Below are 22,703 nucleotides of genomic sequence, written 5' to 3'. Positions count from 1 at the left end.
CAGTGTGCCGAGAGTACATAGTGAGTACCTCTCTTGGCGACCCTGGCAGGATGTAGGTGTTGCTGATGTCCCGGGCCCTCCTCTGCAGACTGAAGTTATTAGACGAGTGCTTGTACTGCTCACAGGCCAGGTAAAACTGCAGGTTCTCCTCACTGAACTCTGAGCGCAAGAACGCCCCGAACACAGACACTCCAACTGAAAGAACATAAACACCTGTTAGCGTTACACGTCGTCATGGCTACATCCACATGCTAATGTTGCTAACTTCTACAGAGAGCTAATGACAGCAGAAGCAGAAATTGACATTCAGATGTTGATTTATAACTTACAAATGTGTAAACACTGTCCGGGTTGATAAATTAACTTCATTGGATCCATATTTGGGTTGATTTGAACACCTTCTTGGTTTTATTGTTTGATTTGAGTTGTTACAGTCTATACGTTATGTATGCTACGTATACTATGAGCAGAAAATCTGAGCGATTGTAATGTAAACAACTGTAGTGCAGTATAATTATGTTCCAATTTTGTGACCCAGTTATGAAATTTCCTAGTGTGATGTCAATGAAGTCAAATGACAAGCTGCCAGCCGCTCAAGAACAAATGGAAAAAAGAAAAGTAAAGTTTGTCTTTGATTCTTTTGATGCCTGACAATAAAGTAGAGCTGCAACTAATGATTATTTTAGTAGTCGACTAGTCAGCAATTATTTTTTATTAGTTTACAAGTCAAATTATTATTTACTTTGTTCATTTTAAATACATTATCAATCAAGGTTGAAATATAGTGACTGAAGGCTTCTAGATAGAGAATATTTACCAATACTTACTAATACATAATAAATTGCTTATTGATACAAATCAGAAATTGTTTACCTTTTAACATTTAATTGAATAATGGCACCGTCTTTGATCTAAAAATATATTTTCGAATGTGTTTTAGAGTCTGTATAGTCCAGAAAACAATTACAATTATCAAATTACAACTACATTTGTTTTTTAGCAGACTAGTCATGATTCTTCAACTAATCGATGCAAACAGCCAGTGTAATCAGTTGTAGTCCTTAAGCTTTATCCTTTTACATATTAATACAATTTGCATGTTTACCTTAGTGCAGATATTTGTATTTGATTACTAGTGCTAGTACTTGTGAACTACAACAAACCAATTTTTACTTAAGAAGAATCGGGTACAGCCCCTTTAAGTCGAGTACATAACATAACAAGGTAAGATAATAAAACACACACACACACACATTTTAGTCGTTTAGCAGTAGATGAAATAATGCTAGTCTTGTTCATGTTTTCTACCCAGTACACACAGGCTGCTTTCAAGTGAGCTTTTTGGAAGCAGCACGAACGCGATCAGAAATCTCATGCGTACAATGACTCCAGAAACATCTACAAATAAAATGTATTATTTTCTACTTCAGCAAAACACCAGACTTTTACATCTTCAAGAACTTTTGCAACTCTACATTTTTAAATAAGATCAGCTCGCGCTAATAGCTTTTCTTTCTTTGCATCTGGGTCTCCAATAACCACCATCCACGCACTAGAGACGACTTTGGTTCCATTTGTAATATATATATATATATATATATATATATATATATATATATATATATATATATATATATATATATATATATATATATATATATATATATATATATATATATATATATATATATATATATATATATATATATATATATATATATATATATATATATATATATATATATATATATATATATATATATATATATATATATATATATATATATACATATACACACACTAGATAGAGAGATAGAGAGATATTATATACACTTAATTACTTAATTCAGGTGTTGAAGAAGAGCAAACCAAGTCGATATAAGGATTAATCTTTGTGTTCAAACCAGAAACAAATGTAAACATAAGCCACATTTTGACCAGCCCTGCCCCCCCCAGACTGGTTTGCTTGATAAATAAATAAAATCTAAATCATATCTGAATTATACTTTTTAATATATGAGGCAGATCTTAGTGATTTGCAAAAAGACGTTCAGTAATTCCAAGTTTGTAACGCTGTAGGACGTGGTTTGGGTGGATAATATCACGCATTATGCACTGGAAATAGAGATGGACAATATATATAACGTTAGATAATATCATATCGTGAATGTTGTTTTGAAGGTATGATAAATAAAACAAAACAAAAAAGTTAATTGAAAATAAAAAAATAAAAAAAAGTTGTTTTGTTTTAAATAAGGGTATTTTCCTCAGTTGTCTAGTCAAGTCAGCATTTGGTAAGGACACTTGCGGATCATCCCAATCTGCTCCAAAGTGAACCAAGTGAAACATGCCCTGATTTAGTCTAGATTTTTATGATTTTGTCCTGATTTAGCCATGATAATATCACAATTTTGTCCTCATTTTCCCATGATTTTTGTCCTCATTTTGTCCTGATTTAGCCATTATTATATCACAATTTAGTCCTGTTACTCAGTTACTCTAGTCTTGGGCTGGCTTGGATCTGATTAGGATCTGATCTTGTTTATACTGATTTAGTCCCAGTTCAATCCAGTAAATACATTCAAGGACGTGAGCGGTCTGAAACACTATGGTGCGTTCTCAGACTATAGAAGTGATTTATACCACGCGGTAGACAGAAGGAGAAGGGGAAGTACAAGGGTTTACACAGGGATACAGCTCACAGCAGATAAAACGTAAGGAACTGGATCTGCACAATCTGAAGCAGAAACGCTGTCAAACAAGTCAGATACATACCATTCATAACGAGCCCACATAGTATTTGCAGACCTTTTAAAGCAGTGAGTTACAGTTTGAGATGGGGAAAAGGCAAATATTTAGTCTTGAATGCTCCAAGTAACCGATAGTAACCCATCTGTGTGAGCCTCAGAGGTCCTGGTAGGGTTCATAGCAAAAGAAGCTGAAACTGGTGTGACAAAACATCCATATAGTATGATTAACTTTCCTGATTATCTCCAACATTATGTTATTACTTTGCTTTGAATGCTCCACAGTACACTCAGTAGTCAATCTCCGTGTAGACAAGCGGGTGGCAAACCTTTGGGACACATCAATGAGCCATTTTAGAACACAAACATCATTGAACCAACTTCAACCTTTTACAAAGCTTTACAATTGCATGTAATGGGTGTACAAAACTTTTGAGAACGTGATGAAGTGGGTTTAAGGAAAGTAACCTGGTATTGGTTGATATTGGGTACCGGCAGATACTCAAAAGCCCAGAATCAGTATTGGGACTAAAAAAGCAGATTTTACGAAGCAAAAAGTGTGTTTCATTTATTTCATTTTTTGCAATGTATTGACTTTCACAATATAGCCATTTCCGTTTTGTTCAGAGCACTTTTGAATCCTGATGGCCAAAGTGACTTATTATTCAAAAGCAGTATTGTTCGAACTTAAATATTGAACTGGAGAATTGAGGCAAAATCTGTGTTTTCATGTTGTTTATGCCAAAAATGCATCCAACTGAAGGTTGAGTCATCTGAGCAGGTTTTGTTCTTTGCTGCTTGTCCAAATGTCAGGGAACTGAAGCCGTTTCTCTCCTTCAAACCAGGAACCAACATGGCTGCTGCTGTCAGACTTTATAACAAAAACTGTTAGTACTGAACACTTGCAATACTGACCTAACCTAATACTGATGTGCAACTCTGTCATATGTGCAATTGCTGTTGGAATTCATGTGCAATTCATGTGAAATTCATGTGCAATCTATGTGCTGTCGTGACACATATTCATGTGCAATTACTGTCGGGATCACATGCAATGGTATTTATGTATTTATTTATTTATTTATTTGTCTATGGGAGTTTTATTTATTTATAGGAGATCTTCTACTGAAAGTGTTTTTCAGACTTCCTATAAGTGATCTGTTCTTCTGGATCTACCTCTGTATCTACCTGCGTTGCACCAATGAAATTTCCCCATGTGGGACAATAATATTCCTTTTTTAATTCTGGGTAAGTCCTGGTTCAGACCTGGTTGGCATCTAGACAAGTTTTGTAAAGCAAGTTTTGTAAAGCATTTTGCAACTATATTTCATTACAAAAACTACTAAAAGTGTAGTTATTATAAAGTATTATATTTATAAAGAGTTCCTTCAAATGGATATTATTCAAGTAGTACTAAGTGTTCCAAGACATTACTTAATAGTAAAAACGGTAACATTTTCCAGGTTTACTTTTGATGGCCTTAATAAAGCATGGCGTTTATTTATGCTAGTTATTAACATTCCACAAACACTCTTTTCTTCAGCTGCGAAAACATATTTTACAAATCACTTTTCCTTGGTACAAGCACGAGGCAAAAAATGACAAACGGCCCTAAAATTATGACTTCCTTCCCTTTCAAGGAATGTTTTATTTCTTAGTTTATTTTTTGCTTAATAATTTACTTTGTGGTAGCTGACAATGTTAAGTTTAAGTATTTAGAATGTATCGTGTACCAGGTAAGTAACAATACTCGCATTTCCCAGTTCTTTAGAACGTTTTGATCCGCACTTCACCACATGTCTCTCCACACTTCCAGCAAGTGTGGCCTTCAGGCTACCATCATCTCCATAATACATTCACTTGCCATAGCAACTTGGCACCGGGTGCAACTGATTAAAACTAGCTTTGCTGTGGCTTAGTAATTAATTTAACTGCAGTTTATCAACACGTTTGACCGCAGTTTTACGCTGCTAGACGTTTCACCTCATCTCGATGTCACTATGCAAATTATCTGAAGTGTGGACTGTGCCCATTCTCATTCTTACCACCCCTGCGCCCTTGTAGAGTAGTGTGTAGTGTGCAGAATGCAGTGTGGGTATTGAGACAGGGCCTAACTATCCTTAACATTAAAATAATGGTGCAAGAAACACTAATGTTAAAATAATAGCATATTGACTACATTAAGCTTTTAAGACTTTTTTTTTAATAGCACACAGCTAGACTAAAGCATCAACAAGTCACACAGTACTGAAATAAGCCAGGAAGCCAACACTACTACTACTACTACTACTACTACTACTACTACTACTACTACTACTACTACTACTACTACTACTACTACTACTACTACTACTACTACTACTACTACTACTACTACTACTACTACTACTACTACTACTACTACTACTACTACTACTACTACTACTACTACTACTACTACTACTACTACTACTACTACTACTACTACTACTACTACTACTACTACTACTACTACTACTACTACTACTACTACTACTACTACTACTACTACTACTACTACTACTACTACTACTACTACTACTACTACTACTACTACTACTACTACTACTACTACTACTACTACTACTACTACTACTACTACTACTACTACTACTACTACTACTACTACTACTACTACTACTACTACTACTACTACTACTACTACTACTACTACTACTACTACTACTACTACTACTACTACTACTACTACTACTACTACTACTACTACTACTACTACTACTACTACTACTACTACTACTACTACTACTACTACTACTACTACTACTACTACTACTACTACTACTACTACTACTACTACTACTACTACTACTACTACTACTACTACTACTACTACTACTACTACTACTACTACTACTACTACTACTACTACTACTACTACTACTACTACTACTACTACTACTACTACTACTACTACTACTACTACTACTACTACTACTACTACTACTACTACTACTACTACTACTACTACTACTACTACTACTACTACTACTACTACTACTACTACTACTACTACTACTACTACTACTACTACTACTACTACTACTACTACTACTACTACTACTACTACTACTACTACTACTACTACTACTACTACTACTACTACTACTACTACTACTACTACTACTACTACTACTACTACTACTACTACTACTACTACTACTACTACTACTACTACTACTACTACTACTACTACTACTACTACTACTACTACTACAGCCCTTCTCTCTGATAATGGGCTTTATTGTGAAGTTGTTATTACCCTCGCACATCTAATTGCCTTGCCACTTTCCGCCGATCTGAGTTTCCTACACATTTCTTTAGTGCGAGAATGCTATTGGGAAAGAAAGTGAGCGATAAAACTAATATTGCCGCTGCCACAGTACGTCCAACTAATGAAACAGGGATTTGGTAGCAATCAAACTCCTAGCAACCGCATCCATGCTAGCTCTGGGGGACAAAAACTGAGAGTTGCACGATAGCGTGAATGTGCAGACGCAGTGAACGCAAACAAGGCTCAATATTCTGCACGATTTGATTTGACAAAAGAAGGTTAAACAATTATAAACAAAGAGGTCTGCCGATGGATCAGAGAGGCCGTCGATATCCACAAAGGAGCCACAATCTTTAAAATAACAAAACCAAAAACAGCAGCATAAAATGTGTACAAACCTTTGTACTAAATATTTTGTAATTGATGTTCATTTGGCTCTGGTAAAACACAGGGATATAGCAAGAAACAATACATCTAATATTACTTTTGAGTCTGGGGCCAAGTAGCAGATGTCCGCAGCCCGGCTGTTGGGGACCCCTGATTTATAGTATGCATCTTTTATGTAAGCAGGATAGTCAGAGGATTTCAGAGGAGTCCTGGTCCATTCAGCTAGACAGGCCTATAAATAAACTACAAACAACGAATGTATTTGTAATCTTTTCTACTTCCTATCACATCCGGTCTGTCGCCGTTGCCTACACAACAAAGCTTAAAGGTGCCATAACATTCTTTTTTTCACGTTTCGTAGTCTATCCTAAGTGTATAATTGATAATAATAAGGGTTGTGCAACACCCTTAACATAATAGTTAAGAAATATCACCCAGACCTTGGACCCCCTCACCAACCCGGAAATGCAGACGGCTTGGTTTGATATTCGCCCCTCTCTCTCTCTCTTCAGCCTCATCATTCCTCCTCAGCCTCATCATTCCTCCTCAGCCTCATCAGTCCTCCTCAGCCTCATCAGTCCTCCTCAGCCTCATCATTCCTCCTCAGCCTCATCATTCCTCCTCAGCCTCATCATTCCTCCTCAGCCTCATCATTCCTCCTCAGCCTCATCATTCCTCCTCAGCCTGATCGTTCCTCCTCAGCCTCATCACTAGTGTTCAGACTGTGGTGCCGGTTGTGCAGGACTTACCGTGGCTGGAGAGCAGGGAGCTAAGGGACTCAGACCAGCGCTGCAGCTCATCTCGGCTCATCTTCCTCTTCCTCCCGTGGCCCACCTGACTCCACTGACGCATGAACATCATCCGGGACCTCCTCTCTTCCACACTGGAGGACACAAGCATACAGTTGGGAGGTTATTAAATTGAGATTATGTAATAGTCACATCATTTTTATATACGTTTATGACAGGTCAGACTGAACATGATTAGATTTCCCCAGTTTGATGTTTAGAATGTTACTTCCTGGTTGTAGATGAAATTCCACAATTGTTATCTAACAACCATATTGTAAACAAGGACCAAAATTTATCTAAATTACACGATAGTTATGATTTGACGAATAATAATACCTGATAACACCTTTATTTTGTTAAATGATTGTTTAAGATGCATTTTGGAAAACATTTAGCTTATTGATGACATAAACGGAGGGAGGAACAAAGGCCTCTTCTGGTGGCATGACTTGAAAAAACATCCTCATCTTATGCTATGAAATAAAACATAAACCAGTAAAAAAAACACACACAAAAAACAGTTAGGCCAGTTTAAATGTGAGTGAAATGAGTCCCTAATGTGATGTAATTCCCTACAGTTTTTTCAACTTTTCTCCACAATGCAGGGTTCAGAATAAGCGGTCAGTATAGCCAAAGCGCCTAAAAGTACAGATCACTCGTCAAACAATCATCAATAACGGCATGACACAATGTAGAACACTGTGTGACTTAACGAGTCCCGCTGTTGCCTCAGATCGCGAGTCTGAAAGTGGGCGGAGCCACGTGTGGTAAATTTAGCGTCGGTCAATAGCTCCTAAACGCAAAGGTCTTTGCAGATCATTCACATGCCAAAATACTCATATTTACACTGCCAAGTGACTACAACCTTGTTTTAAATAATCAGATGCGTATTTTGGGCACAGCGAATTACACGGCTCCGAATGTGTCGAGACGAGACGCGTGCTTAGGGGCCGTCATCAAATGTGTAGCCGGAGCCGAGACGAGAGTACTTAGTCATCAAATAGCAAAACGAAAAATGGAATGGAATGTCAAATAGAGCGGTACAATTTGAATAACATATAAAATACACCATGATGGACACCACAGCAACCTTTATTTTTCCATCAGAAGCTTAATACATATTTTTTGTGAGTGTAATGACAATTAATATGTAAATCAGACTCCTGCAAATAGTCATCTGATTGATGATGATATGGAAGAAAGTTGTAAATAAGGCCATCTGACTTTGTGTTGATTAATTTGTTCAACAACTAATTTTATTTGCATGTTTTCTGTTTTATTTTTAAGTGTTTAAAAGTTAATTTGTTAAGAGTTTTTTTTTTAAATAGAATGTTTACAAATACATTTTAAATTAAATAATCGTGTTATATCAATGGAAAATATTAATTGTCACTTTCGTGTTTTGCTATGCAATTATCAAATTGCTATACAAAATTTGGAAAAATTAACGGATTGTTTAGCAGCGCCGCCATACAAGTGAAAATCCTTAATCTGAGCCCTGCAATGCTACTTTGGAGTAAAAATACAATTCATATTGAAACAGGTATGAATACACCAAATAATGTAATATCCACTTAAGTCATTACCATGGCAACCAGATCACTTCCGTCCCTCCGGTTAGGACCTGACTAACTAGCACTGATCTTCATACATGTTCAGTTAAAAAATGCCACAATTTTAAAAACACGTAAAATTAAAATCCGTTGCTCACTATGCTGAAATGAAAAGGCGGGGCATGTCAGCTCTGCAGTTTTGAACAGAAAGTAAAGGAATCCGTCTCAATTATTAGGCTGTTTTACATCAATACTCCAGTTTACAATTCTCAGAAGTTAAAATAATAGCCTATGTACGTTTTAATTTAATACTTCTTTAACAGTAAATTTGTATAGTGCGTGTGTTGCAAACATTTTGTAATACAAAACCACATCGCTGAAAAGTTCCTGCTATGACTGGAAAGTACTCACTCCCAAGCAGAAGCTAAAAAAAAGTTCCAAATTGCGCAGTTCCAAAATGTTTCGCTGATTGAGGTTGTTTCTGCGCAAAAATGCCTTTGATTTTGTCATGTTTAGAACTGAAATAGTTTCAGTTCAAATCACATGCAATGAAGTACAAGTGGTAAATGTAGAGAACGTTCCAAGAGGACGTAATGTTTTATACCAGAGGATGATTTGGCAGATGCAGTCTTTAGTGCAGAGTGAAAATAACCATTGCACTGACCTTTCCTTGTGCTCTGGGTTGAAGAGGTTTGAGTGTGAGGAGTGAGGACTCTGAAAAGAAATGGCAGTTAGCCTGAGGCACACTGGCATACTCAAGTGTTTTCAAAAAGGGACGGATGCAACTAGATCCATCTCTCATTAAATGGTATCATCAGTGCTGACATCTAATTTAATACATTTTTGAGATTGAACAAATGCCATTTTGATAATAATCATAATCTAATGTAATAAAATATATATTGACTTTTTAAAGCTGGTCGGATAATAAATGTGTGAATGAAAATAAATTAAGGATTTCACTCCGAGTCACAATAATGAGGTTGTGATTTTTGAGGAAAACAATAAATACACATTTTAATCCAACAAACCCTTACATTTGATACAATGTTGTGGTTAGCTACAGGGTTCGCACATTTCTTTGTTCCCATACATTCTATAACCATACATTCTATAATGCATATTTAGCCAATTTATTATCATTAAATGTGCAGCCTCACAACAACACTAGCATAATCCCCTTCTCCTGGCCCGATGTTTTTCCTGCCGCTCTGTATAGATAGTATTTACAAATGTATTGTGTGACTGGAGTGGCAGACGTGTCCTTGCATCCTAATGCATGTAGTCTCCCAAGGCGAGCGCTAACACTAATATCCATGAGGCACTTGATCGCATTGAAGCATGAGTGTGAATACAACGACCCCGAAGAGACTCACTTAGCCAAAGAACAGGTACTGTATTATGAGAATGTATGTGTGTTTCTGTACTCGGCTAACATAATGAAGAAAGTTTCAGATGGCTTTATAGCTTTTCACAAGGTTTAACAGAAATGGGGTTATGCAATATGTCTGTAGTTATTCTGAAAATTGTGTTTAAATATATTCAGATAATGGACGCAATGGACGATTTTTCGGCGATTTGAGAACGCAGGCAGAAGTGTGCATGCGCACTCCCCCGTGCGGACTGATACAACACACACGTGCGTTTGTTTATTAGCACAACGGAGTGCATCGCATCTCTCGTCTCCCGTAGATTTCCGTCTACTTCTGAGTCAGCTCGAACTGTCTTTCTCCGTCTTCATTTTGCTCCGTACATTGAGGGAACTATATTATGATGGATCCATGCGCTTAGGCACGCGGAAACGTGGGGACGAACCGCACGCGGCTGCAGGTGAGCGGTAGGTTCGTTTTATGATTGATACGTGGCAGGACAAATGATTTATCCACGCCACGAGGAAATATGATAAAAAATTTCCATCCATTCCACCTTTAAGTTTACCCTCTAGCTTTGCTGGGGGGTAATGGGAATAGGAAAGACTCTTCTGAGCTGATGTAAACTGATGATATGCAAACGCTAAAAAAATACTACAAACTTTAAATTCTGGACAAACTTGAACCTTCCTAGGACACTTAAAAAGGTACCCCTTTGTACCCTGGCATCAATGTCCTTGAAGTATGCCAAATCTATCACATTTTTACAGTACATGTGAAATCAAAGTTTTCAAACTCATCCCTCATCTGCCTGAAGAGTGGGTCCAGTTCGCCTCAGTCGGTCCCTCATCTGCCTGAAGAGTGGCTCCAGTTCGCCTCCGACGGCCCCTCATCTGCCTGAAGAGTGGGTCCAGCTCGCCTCCGACGGTCCCTCATCTGCCTGAAGAGTGGGTCCAGCTCGACTCCGGCGGTCCCTCATCTGCCTGAAGAGTGGGTCCAGCTCGCCTCCGACAGTCCCTCATCTGCCTGAAGAGTGGGTCCAGCTCGACTCCGGCGGTCCCTCATCTGCCTGAAGAGTGGGTCCAGCTCGCCTCCGACGGTCCCTCATCTGCCTGAAGAGTGGGTCCAGCTCCAGTCTCCCTCGTGTCCGTCTGTCCGTCTGTGAGAGTCGGATCTCTCCTTCACTGGAACTCCTCCAGGTTTCTACGCTTTTTTCCCAAAGAGGTTTTTTTGTAGTTTTTCCTGGCCGAGAAGGAGAGTCTAAGGACAGAGGACCCTGGGACATCGTCCCTCGCCACCACAGACATTGTCTGACTCCATCGCCACCACAGACATTGTTGATTCATTTCTCCCTGTGGCCCTCAGAGGCGACTGTTGTTGTGATTTTGGGCCTTACAAAAATAAATTGATTTGATTGGATTTGAAACTATAATCTAACCGTTCACATTTTTGATTAGGACAGGGATCAATCTTTACAATTTTATATTATATATATATTTCATTTTTTTAAATCTGTTTTTGTGAGTGCCTTTAGGGTCCTAAGCGTGAGGTTTTTAAAAAAAAAATCATTGTCTTCTGAGGCTACACAAAAATGAAAACGTACCCCCCCGTTACACCCTGGCTTCACTTTTATGGAAGGGTGTGCCCATTTTTACATGTGAAATGTGAGAAAATATGTTGTTGCTTTGGGATGTTTTGGCCAATAGGGTTTACTAGACAGGACAGTGCAACGTGAAATGGGGATGAGACTGGGGAAGGACATGCAGCAAGACCGTCAGACACTGCAGCCTGCCCACATGAGTATTTTTACAGATGTTTTTGTAAGCTGACATTTAGGTTCTTAGAACAAGTGGGACCAAAACAATTTTAGTGCGTTTAAAAATATAAAAAAATAATAATAAAAATAATAACAAAAATAATAATAAAGATTAAAAACTTGACAAACTGACAAAAAATAGTGGGCTGATGAAAAACTGGCAAAGCTGATAAAAATGTCCATAGGGAAGTGTTAAGTTGATGCTGAACCGTCTTCACTGATAGTTCTGCTTCCAATTCATCATTTCAAAAAGCTTCAGCTCTCAATTTTGCTAGAGGTTTTCAGACTACCAAATAACATGCACATCATTTTAAGTTGTAAAACAAAAACATATCAATACCAATAAACACAAATGCTCGGCCTTTACCTGTCCTCCAAAGAGACTCTTGATATGCAGTTTGGCCGCGTGCAGCTTGGCCCTTCGATGGGACTTGAAGGGGTTGGACGAGCAGGCGGTGTCGGTGGGAGACGCAGGGGACACTTCCTCTTCTTTCTCTATGCTCTCTGTGCTGCCTTTAGCCCCGGACGCCAACTGTCCGTCACTGTATGCCCGGCACCCTTCACTTATGGTACAAACACTCAACCGGTTCATATCCCGGATTTTATTATCCTTTTTAATATCGTTCAGATTCTCCGTACTGATGCTTCGCTCTTTGGTGAGCTCCCTCTTCCTGTTCGGTTCGCGGATAAGCGGCGGGAAGCATCCAGTCCTGGCACAGTCCGGTTCATCCGAGTATTCGTGCAAAGTGTAAGTCCCAGAGTCTCGGCTCCTGGGGTCGTCTGGGCTCTTGAGCGTGACTTTTTTCCAAGGAAGGAAGTCCAGATCCAAGAGCGAGCCTTCGGAGCTGAAACGCCGCATGGTGAGAAGGTGGAGAAGGTACTGCAAAATAAACAGAAACAGTTTTGTCAAATGTTCACTATACTTTTCTGCTCGTCTCCATGGAACTGTTATGGTTTTTACTGGGATGTTTGACAATATGACATTATGCTTATCTCCATGGAAACAAGCAGGTTCACATTACAAGTCCAACAAGCCTCATAAGAATGCACGTTGATTATTTTGTTATGGTTTTGTTTGTTTGGCAAATGTCTTAACAGAGACTACACGCAATATTCAAATACTTAATTTGCTGCAGCCAGCGCACAGTAGTCTCATTTTGGCTCTGAGTATCTTGTAAAAGAACTGCTTTTACAAGATACTCTTTCAGGGAAAACACAAAATTTACTAAATTACAACAACAAAAGTCAGGTACCCCAGATTTAACAATAAGTACATTTGCATGTGCAGACATGCATGTGTTAGGTAAAAATTGACAACTCTAAATTGACCCTATGGACAGGTGTTGAAAATTAGCATATTCTGCTATAACACTTAAAACGTTGCATCTGGTCCGTCCAATGTATGCTATGTCCATATTAAATAAATTAAAAATGTCTAAATGTACATTGATAAAACTGCAATATACACATGAATACTACAACTCAAAGTATTAAAGAATGAGTTACTAGTGCTACAATAACATAAAAATAACCATTGCCATTTGAAAATCCCCTCAAAAATGACATCTATTCAAATTATGCTAACCGTACTTGAGGATTGTAATTAGTTACTTTCCACCACTGTAAACATCCACCTCAATGTTGAATAAATTAGAAAAAATAATGACGGCTATTCATACATACAAATTACACAAATGTTGCCGTGTTCCATCGGCTTTGTGCTTAATTATGGTCTATTTGGCTTTTTCTGTGTGTGAAGGAGATTCAAAAGAAGTCTGAAACACATTCAGACAGGAGAGAATATAATAGGAAGGACATCAGTAATTTGGAGAACAAGATTTGAAAGAAAATAAATTAATGTTTAGTATAGCCTACATACAAGAGACAGGTTTGGTCTGGATAATTTAAGATAAGATTTGCCTTTAATTTGACCACACATGGGGACCCTCTTCATAGAAAAAAACTCGTATAAACAAAACTCCTATGTACAGAACCTCTCATATTCTTAATAGGGAATAGAGAAAAATAAAATAAAAATTTTAAAATAAAAAGATAAATAAAAAAGATAAAAAATAAGATGGTGGCACCAATGACTGTGAGTAATCTGGGCTTTACCATTTCCTATTGCTCTTGAACTATGTTATTTGCTTTGGGCATTCAATTCAATTGCATGAACACTATAAAGCCCCCAATGCCTGGAGCAGCTCAAGCTCTGCAGATAAAACAAAACAAATGATGACAGGATGGATTTTATGCTGGAAGCAAAACTTAGAACTTAAAAAGCCTGTAAAAGGCCACCATTCTGAAGCATTTTGTCTAGTGTCAGTTATATGGTAAATTATATTGTTATATTGACAGTTTTCTCAGATATACATTCCAGGCCATATTGCCCTGCCCTACGAGAAATATATCACAGTATTAAAAAGGTACATGATATATTGAATATGAATATGAATATTGTGGAAAATCTTAGATAAATCAATTCCTTCAACACCTATATGTATTTGGAGTGAGTTAAATGGGCAGTATCAATAGTATGCTTCCTTTTAATATTGCGAGATATTTCTGGTAGGGCAAGACATTTAAAAAAAGATTTGTGAATGTAAAATTGTATGTAAAACGTAAAACAAGTTGTCTAAACCAAATGTGATCAGAACCATCTTTTTTCAAGAAAGGGGCAGATATTTAAAATATTTTTTTTCTTCTCTCTGCTCCTTCTTGATTGTGATGGTAATCATGTTAACGTAAATAACAATGATCACTAGATGATGTACTAAACCACAAGCCTGTAAAGCCAATGGGAACACATTGCTCCAAACCAGGAAGTATAGGCCGTGTGCTGTGTCCAGGCCCCCCTTATGATAATGAGAGATCCACCCATACCACATGTGGCCCTTCTGAAGTCATGCCTCCTCCCTGTGAACTGTGCCAGCCAGGAATGGTGGAAGAATCTGCTTGTGGATCAGTAGATTGCAGGAAAAAAAGCTTTCATCATTGTAACACACCCTTTTGATCAGATTAGAGATATTCTTTTCACAAATAAATTATTGCATGCTGTCACGAGACATTGTTTCATGAACTGCTCAACCATGATGCGACATTCACCCCTTGGCTTTCCACATTATTATCTTTTTGTGAAACTTCTTGTAAACTGGACAGGACAGTGCGTCAGCATTTTCTTACAGGGGCGGTAAGAGAGCATTTCAGAGCTCAAAAAAGCACAAGGAATGTTATTTACTCCCATGTGTAAATAATGTCAGAGTGAATGAGTGAGGTTGAATGAATGAGTTTTGAATGTGTACAATTGCAGGGTGTATTTATAGTCAATAATGTTTAATTATTGTTGAAAAGCCCAACAGGGGACGGGAGTTGAAAATTAGTGCTTGCTATACAATTTGTGAGTGTCGCATCAGCTGCAAAGTCTGGTTTGTAACCATGTCTGACTGCATTGTGCTTGCCAATTCATAAATATGCATTAAACATAATAATAATAATAATAATAAATATAGCCGCAAGCGGCAATGATCGGCCCTCGCCACGCCGCCGCCACACCGCCGCCACGCCGCAAGAGGAGGGGGCGCTAACGCGCCCCAATTGTCCTTTTATTACGCCTACTGCTGAATCTGTGACGCTGTCACATCTTCTCCCCTTTGTTTTACCATCAAAAAGCAATTTTATTTTGAATTCTTGGCAAAATGTGCGGCTTTACCGCACAGACACCGTGACTCTTTGAATAAAAATGTGGATAACTTTTGATGGTCCACCCCTGAAGATGAGTCTCACCAAATTTCAGGTTAATAGGGCTGACGCCCTGGGAGGAGTTTGTGAAAGTCTAAAGTGTAAACATGTTCTGGCGATTTCCCCATTGGAATAACATGGAAGGTTTCGGTCATCGTTACGGCAAAGCCATAACAATTATGACATGGGTCTCATTGACTTTTTTGATGGGGATTCTAAAATTGAGTTGTGTGTCAAATTTCATAAAAATTCTCAAAACTAAACATTTAACCTCCATACAAGATCTGTAGGGGGCGCTGTGGCTCCAAATTAATTTATTTCACTTCAAGTAGGTTTAGGGCAAAGAGTTTAACAACTGATTCTAATTTGACGCAATTCGGACTTTATCTGCGCAAACGGCAGAAATGTAAAATTTGGGAGATTTCTGAAATTCTTGCTACAGTTTGCGGCTTCGCCGCACAGAGACCGTGACAGGTATCAATGTAATTTGGATAACTTTTGATGTCCCACTCCTCAGTAGCATTTTCACCAAATTTCAGCTTTTTAGGGCCAACGCCCTGGGAGGAGTTCGTAAAAGTACGACGTTTGGAAAAACTCCGAAGTCATGTTTAGCCATTTTTGAAGCAATATGGCCGACATTTGGTTGGGCGGACGGCGTTGCCGTAATAATATTTTTTACTTCTCTTGTCACCATCTACCTCTGCGCCAAATTTCATGATTCTACGATCAGATTTTTTTTGGGTCATTTCCCATCTCTCAATGCATTTTTGGTACATTTGGGGGCGCTGACGCGCCAATTTTTTTATTTTAGAAAAGGGAAATAGCCAGAATGTAGAGAGGCACGATTTTTAGAGGTGTGCAAATTTTTGTGACTTTTCGTCAATGTTCACTGGGTGAAAAATAGGGGGGTTGGTCCCGAGAAGAAAGAAAGAAGAAGAAAGAATTAAAGCCGCAAGCGGCATCCAACGGCCCTCGCGGGCCGCCGGCCTTCCGACTCTGCGCTTTCGACTTGATAAAGATGGCGCCCTTATTGTGTGTTGAATTAAAAAAGAACTTGACAGACGGGGACACATTGGACATGGCCAATCCAGTGCAAATGAACACAAGTGTCAGTCAAATTTGCTGCGCCGCCGCACAGAGACCGTAGCACTTGGAATAAAAATATGGATAACTTTTGATGCCCCGCTTGTGTAGATGATTTTCCCCAAATATTAACTTGATCGAGCTATTGCCCACGGAGGAGTTTGTTAAAGTGTGAAGCGTAAATGTGAACATTTCAGAGATTTCGCTGTTTTCCCATCTGTGACAGTATATTTGCAGCTCCATGGCACAGAGACCGTAGCACTTAAAATCAAAATATGACTAATGTTTGATGCCCCGTTTGTATAGATGATTTTCCCCAAATATGAGCTTGATCGGGCTTTCGCACTAGGAGGAGTTCGTTATAGTGTGAAGCGTAAAAATGTGGTCATTTTAGAGATTTCGCTGTTTTCCCATTTCTGACATATATTTGCGGGTCCGCCACACAGAGACCGTAGCACTTAGAATCAAAATATGGATAACTTTTGATGCCCCGCTTGTGTAGATGATATTCTTCAAATATGAGCTTGATCGGGCTATCGCCCTAGGAGGAGTTTGTTAAAGTTTGAAGCGTAAAAATGTGGTGATTTGAGCAATTCTACGATTTTCCCATAAGGATAACATGGAATGTTTCTGTCATCGCTATGGTTACGCCGTACAAAATATGACTTTGGCTCTCATACTTGTATGATCAGGATGGCAAATTAGAATTTAGTGCAAAATGTCATGTTATTTGGAAAAACTGTATTGTTTATAGGCCACTCTGAAGGCCAAATAGTCCAAATTCTGGGTAAAGTTTGTGGCTCCGTCGCACAGAAACCGTAAAAGTTATCCTTAAAATTTGGATAACTTTAGATGCCCCACATGTCTAGAGGACGTACACCGATTTTGAGGTCGGTGGGCAAAACGCACTAGGAGGAGTTCGTTAAAGTGTAAAACATAAAAATGTGGTAATTTGAGAGATTTAGCTGTTTTCCCATTTGTGACATATGTTTGCGGGTCAGCCACACAGAGACCGTAGCACTTAGAATCAAAATATGGATAACTTTTGATGCCTCACTTGTGTAGATGATTTTCCCCAAATATGAACTTGATCGGACAATCGCCCTAGGAGGAGTTCGTTAAAGTGTGAAGCGTAAAAATGTGGTCATTTTAGAGATTCCGCTGTTTTCCCATTTGTGACATATATTTGCGGGTCCGCCACACAGAGACCGTAGCACTTAGAATCAAAATATGGATAACTTTTGATGCCTCGCTTGTGTAGATGATTTTCCCCAAATATGAGTTTGATCAGACAATCGCCCTAGGAGGAGTTTGTTAAAGTGTGAAGCGTAAAAATGTGGTGATTTGAGAAATTTCGCGATTTTCCCATAAGGATATCATGGGATGTTTCTGTCATCATTACGGTTACGCCGTACAAAATATGACTTTGGCTCTCATACTTTTATGATCAGGATGGCAAATTTGAATTTTGTGCAAAATATAATGTCATTTGGAAAAACTCTATTGTTTATAGGCCACTCTGAAGGCCAAATAGTCAGAATTCAGGGAAAAGTTTGCGGCTCCGTCGCACAGAGACCGTAAAAGTTATCCTTAAAATTTGGATAACTTTAGATGCCCCACTTGTCTAGGGGACATACAACGATTTTGAGGTCGGTGGGCAAAACGCCCTAGGAGGAGTTCGTTAAAGTGTGAAACAGAAAAAATGTGGATATTCGAGAGATTTAGCAATTTTCCCTTAGGGATAACATGGGAGGTTTCCGTCATGGCTACGGCTACGCCGTAAAAATTAAGGCATAAGTTTGATTGGCCTTTTGCTCGGGACCCCAAAATAGAATTTTGGGCAAAGTTTAGAACATTTGTGTAAAACCAGTTTTTGTCCATCAATGTTCACTCAAAGGCAACTCTGTAGGGGGCGCTATCGCGCCCATTTCAATTTTGTCATCCTAAACTGGTCCAAACTTGAAAGTTTAACAACTGATTCAAATTTGGTCCTAATCGGACTCGTTTTGATCAAATGGGAGCAATTTTTAGATCTGCAATATTCCAAAATAAGTTGTCCAACTTTGCGGCTGCGCCGCACACAGACCGTAAAAGGTATCTCCAAAAATTGGATAACTTTAGATGCCCCACTTGTCCAGAGGAAGTCCGCCGATTTTGAAGTCGGTGGGCAAAACGCCCTAGGAGGAGTTCGTCAAAGTTTGACGTGAACAAAATGGCTAACACAGCGTGTTTTCATTTTCAAAGGAAGATGGCGGCCATAGGGTAAGTTTGGGGGCGTGGCCACAATAATTCTTTTTTTTTTGTCCTCACGAGAGGAAAGCGTGTCCCGAATTTCGTAGCTTTACGCCAAAGTTGACCTCGGGGCGTCTCCCATAGGCGCAATGTATTTTGACTTTTGTCGGTGGCGCTGTCGCGCCATTTTTTAACGAAAAAAAAAATGGCCCAGAAAAAATCTAATTTTTCGCCGATTCTGAATTTTGGGCAAAGTTTGGTGAGTTTTTGAGCATGTTCAGGGGGTCAAATTACAGCTCAAAAAGCAGAAGAACAAGAAAAATAGTAAAAAATATAGCCGCAAGCGGCAATGATCGGCCCTCGCCACGCCGCCGCCACACCGCCGCCACGCCGCAAGAGGAGGGGGCGCTAACGCGCCCCAATTGTCCTTTTATTACGCCTACTGCTGAATCTGTGACGCTGTCACATCTTCTCCCCTTTGTTTTACCATCAAAAACCTATTTTATTTTGAATTCTTGGCAAAATGTGCGGCTTTGCCGCACAGACACCGTGACTCTTTGAATGAAAATGTGGATAACTTTTGATGGTCCTGAAGATGAGTCTCACCAAATTTCAGGTTAATATGTCTAACGCCCTGGGAGGAGTTTGTGAAAGTCTAAAGTGTAAACATGTTCTGGCGATTTCCCCATTGGAATAACATGAAAGGTTTCGGTCATCGTTACGGCAACGCTATAACAATTATGACATGGGTCTCATTGACTTTTTTGATGGGGATGCCAAAATTGAGTTGTGTGTCAAATTTCATATAATTTCGCAAAACTAAACATTTAACCTCCATATAAAATCTGTAGGGGGCGCTGTGGCGCCAAATGAATTTATTTCACTTCAAGTAGGTTTAGGGCAAAGAGTTTAACAACTGATTCTAATTTGACGCAATTCGGACTTTATCTGCGCAAATGGCAGAAATTTTAAATATGGGAGATTTCTGAAATTCTAGCTACAGTTTGCGGCTTCGCCGCACAGAGACCGTGAGAGGTATCAATGTAATTTGGATAACTTTTGATGTCCCACTCCTCAGTAGCATTTTCACCAAATTTCAGCTTTTTAGGGCCAACGCCCTGGGAGGAGTTCGTAAAAGTACGACGTTTGGAAAAACTCCGAAGTCATGTTTAGCCATTTTTGAAGCAATATGGCCGACATTTGGTTGGGCGGACGGCGTTGCCGTAATAATATTTTTTACTTCTCTTGTCACCATCTACCTCGGCGCCAAATTTCATGATTCTACGATCAGATTTTTTTTGGGTCATTTCCCATCTCTCAATGCATTTTTGGTACATTTGGGGGCGCTGACGCGCCAATTTTTTTTGTTTTAGAAAAGGGAAATAGCCAGAATGTAGAGAGGCACGATTTTTAGAGGTGTGAACATTTTTGTGACTTTTCGTCAATGTTCACTGGGTGAAAAATAGGGGGGTTGGTCCCGAGAAGAAGAAAGAAGAAGAAAGAATAATATTCCGATGCGAAAACAATGTTTCCCATTTTTCAAATATCATAAACTATACATTTTCGGAAAGTGCTCGCGCTTTCCTACCTCATGGTGTGGGTCCCTGGTCACTGACGGGTACTTTCGTTAATTTTGAGTGGGCTCCGCCCACTTTGTGTTTTTGGCCCTCTATACAGTAATAATGTTCAATTTTTGCATTACATGCTTATATGCACGGAACATGCAAGAGATGGGGAACGTATTCGTGAGCTACTTAGCGCAAATGAGTGCTTTATATGGGGATGACGACCGCTTTCGCGGTCGTCATCTCAATGTAAAGTGCTCGTTTAGTGCGCACTTTTGCACGGGCTTCGCCCGTTTACAACGGTAATGTTCCATTTTCCTACTACTAATTAGTATGCACGGGGCGTGCATGAGTGAAGGAGTGCGTTAGTGAGTGTTTGGAAGTGGGCGAGCGCTTCGCTCTCGATTTCGTGCGCACTACGTGCGCACTTTCGCAGCCGTGCTTCGCACGGCCTTACGAGATTAATAGGCCTCTCGCCAGCTTGTGGCGCTCGGGCCTAATAAAAAAAAATAATAATATTTTTAGCAAAAACAATATAGCCGTTTCCACTATAACAACAAATTATACATCGTTTGAAAGCTCTAAGCCTTCCCCATGCCGCCATGGGGTGGAATCATCATTACGAGCGCTTACGCGCTCGTCACTCCCCATTCCGTCGGGATGCCCCGCCCACTCCCCATAGGCTTCCATTGATTTGAGCAGATACAAGCATGGCCCATGCCTGCGGCATGGATTCTCGCGTACAGGACAATGCCAGGAGGGTTTTTGGAGGAATGCAGCGCTTCGCGCATTCCTGTCATAGCAGGAGTAAGTATGCATGATCCATGCCTTCGGCATGGGCTAGTTCACTGTACTTGCCAGGGGCGACGGGTCAGACAGTTGCGGGAGCAATAGGCCCTCCGCCCTGCTGGGGCTCGGGCCTAATAATATTCCGATACGAAAACAATGTTTCCCATTTTTCAAATATCATAAACTATACATTTTCGGAAAGCGCGAGCGCTTTCCTACCTCATGGTGTGGGTCCCTGGTCACTGACGGGTACTTTTGTTAATTTTGAGTGGGCTCCGCCCACTTTGTGTTTTTGGCCCTCTATACAGTAATAATGTTCAATTTTTGCATTACATGCTTCGCGGTCGTCACTACTACTAATTACTACTACTACCTACTACTAATTAGTATGCACGGGGCGTGCATGAGTGAAGGAGTGCGTTAGTGAGTGTTTGGAAGTGGGCGAGCGCTTTGCGCTCGATTTCATAATATAATCAATAAAGGTCAGTATGACAAACAGCTTTTCATAGGAACTGTGTGGTCACTTTGTTTTTAGTCTAGCCTCTTAGATTTGTATTGAATAATTTGCTGTTGTTGATTCACTGAGAGCAACAGTTGTTATACAGCAGGTGGCATGATAATAAAACAAATTTCATAAAAAAAAAAAAGGAACACTTGGTAAAAAGTCTAGAAGTGACAACAACAAAAAACAAAAAAACTATATAGTGCACCTTTAAAACTCCTAAATATTTTATGTAGATCATTTCCTTCACATTCTAAATTACTTTCTTTGGATCTCGCCACTGGTTCTCAAATTCAAACTTTTCAAACAAAGAATAAAATATTTTGTATTCTGAGCACCACAGATCTACAACAGGTAAAAAACGTGACTAGTCCAGGTCTAGACTGAAGCTGAACCAGTTCTGAAACAGGACTACACAATCGTTACTAGTATAGTAGTAGTACTAGTATCTATACTAGTTTTAAACAAAAACTAATCCAAAAATGTGGATTGAAATTACTCTAAATTAAAGTGGAAAAACATTAACTGAGAATTCATCATCATCCCACCTGTGTGACTTTTATTTGAGGAGCAGGAACAGTGCATCATTATCGTTTTATGAAGACAAAAGCACTTACCTCTTCGAAGTGCTTAAACTTTCTCCATGGCAGTAGAATGTCCAACTCAGATCACAATGAGCGACATGTGTGCAGCGGATTCCTAAAGACCTCCAGTAATATAATGTCCTCCTTTCCAAGCTCACACCTCTCACAATGCGCTACACCAGTGCCATTTTACGCACGGGGAAAACACGATCCACGATGATTCAAAGAAGAAGGTT

General features: G+C 39.2%; 1 protein-coding gene across 1 annotated transcript in view; it reads right to left on the bottom strand.

Annotated features, from left to right (window-relative positions):
- The window catches only part of LOC140361643 (uncharacterized), a 49,681-nt gene extending 26,993 nt beyond the window's left edge, over nt 1-22,688 (bottom strand). Inside the window, exons 1-5 of the mRNA XM_072447395.1 lie at nt 22,501-22,688; nt 12,342-12,854; nt 9,453-9,502; nt 7,194-7,327; nt 29-195 (exon numbers count right to left, since the gene is read on the bottom strand). Coding sequence (XP_072303496.1) covers nt 29-195; nt 7,194-7,327; nt 9,453-9,502; nt 12,342-12,833 — 843 coding nt within the window. The 5' untranslated portion in view covers nt 12,834-12,854; nt 22,501-22,688. The remainder of the gene's footprint in view (nt 1-28; nt 196-7,193; nt 7,328-9,452; nt 9,503-12,341; nt 12,855-22,500) is intronic.
- Nucleotides 22,689-22,703: the final 15 nt, after the last annotated feature.

This window comes from Eucyclogobius newberryi, unplaced genomic scaffold, assembly GCF_026437365.1.
Source record: "Eucyclogobius newberryi isolate DKJ021-1_F unplaced genomic scaffold, fEucNew1.0.hap1 SCAF_16, whole genome shotgun sequence".
Lineage (NCBI taxonomy): Eukaryota > Metazoa > Chordata > Actinopteri > Gobiiformes > Gobiidae > Eucyclogobius > Eucyclogobius newberryi.
This window is presented reverse-complemented; position numbering and strand designations above follow the sequence as displayed.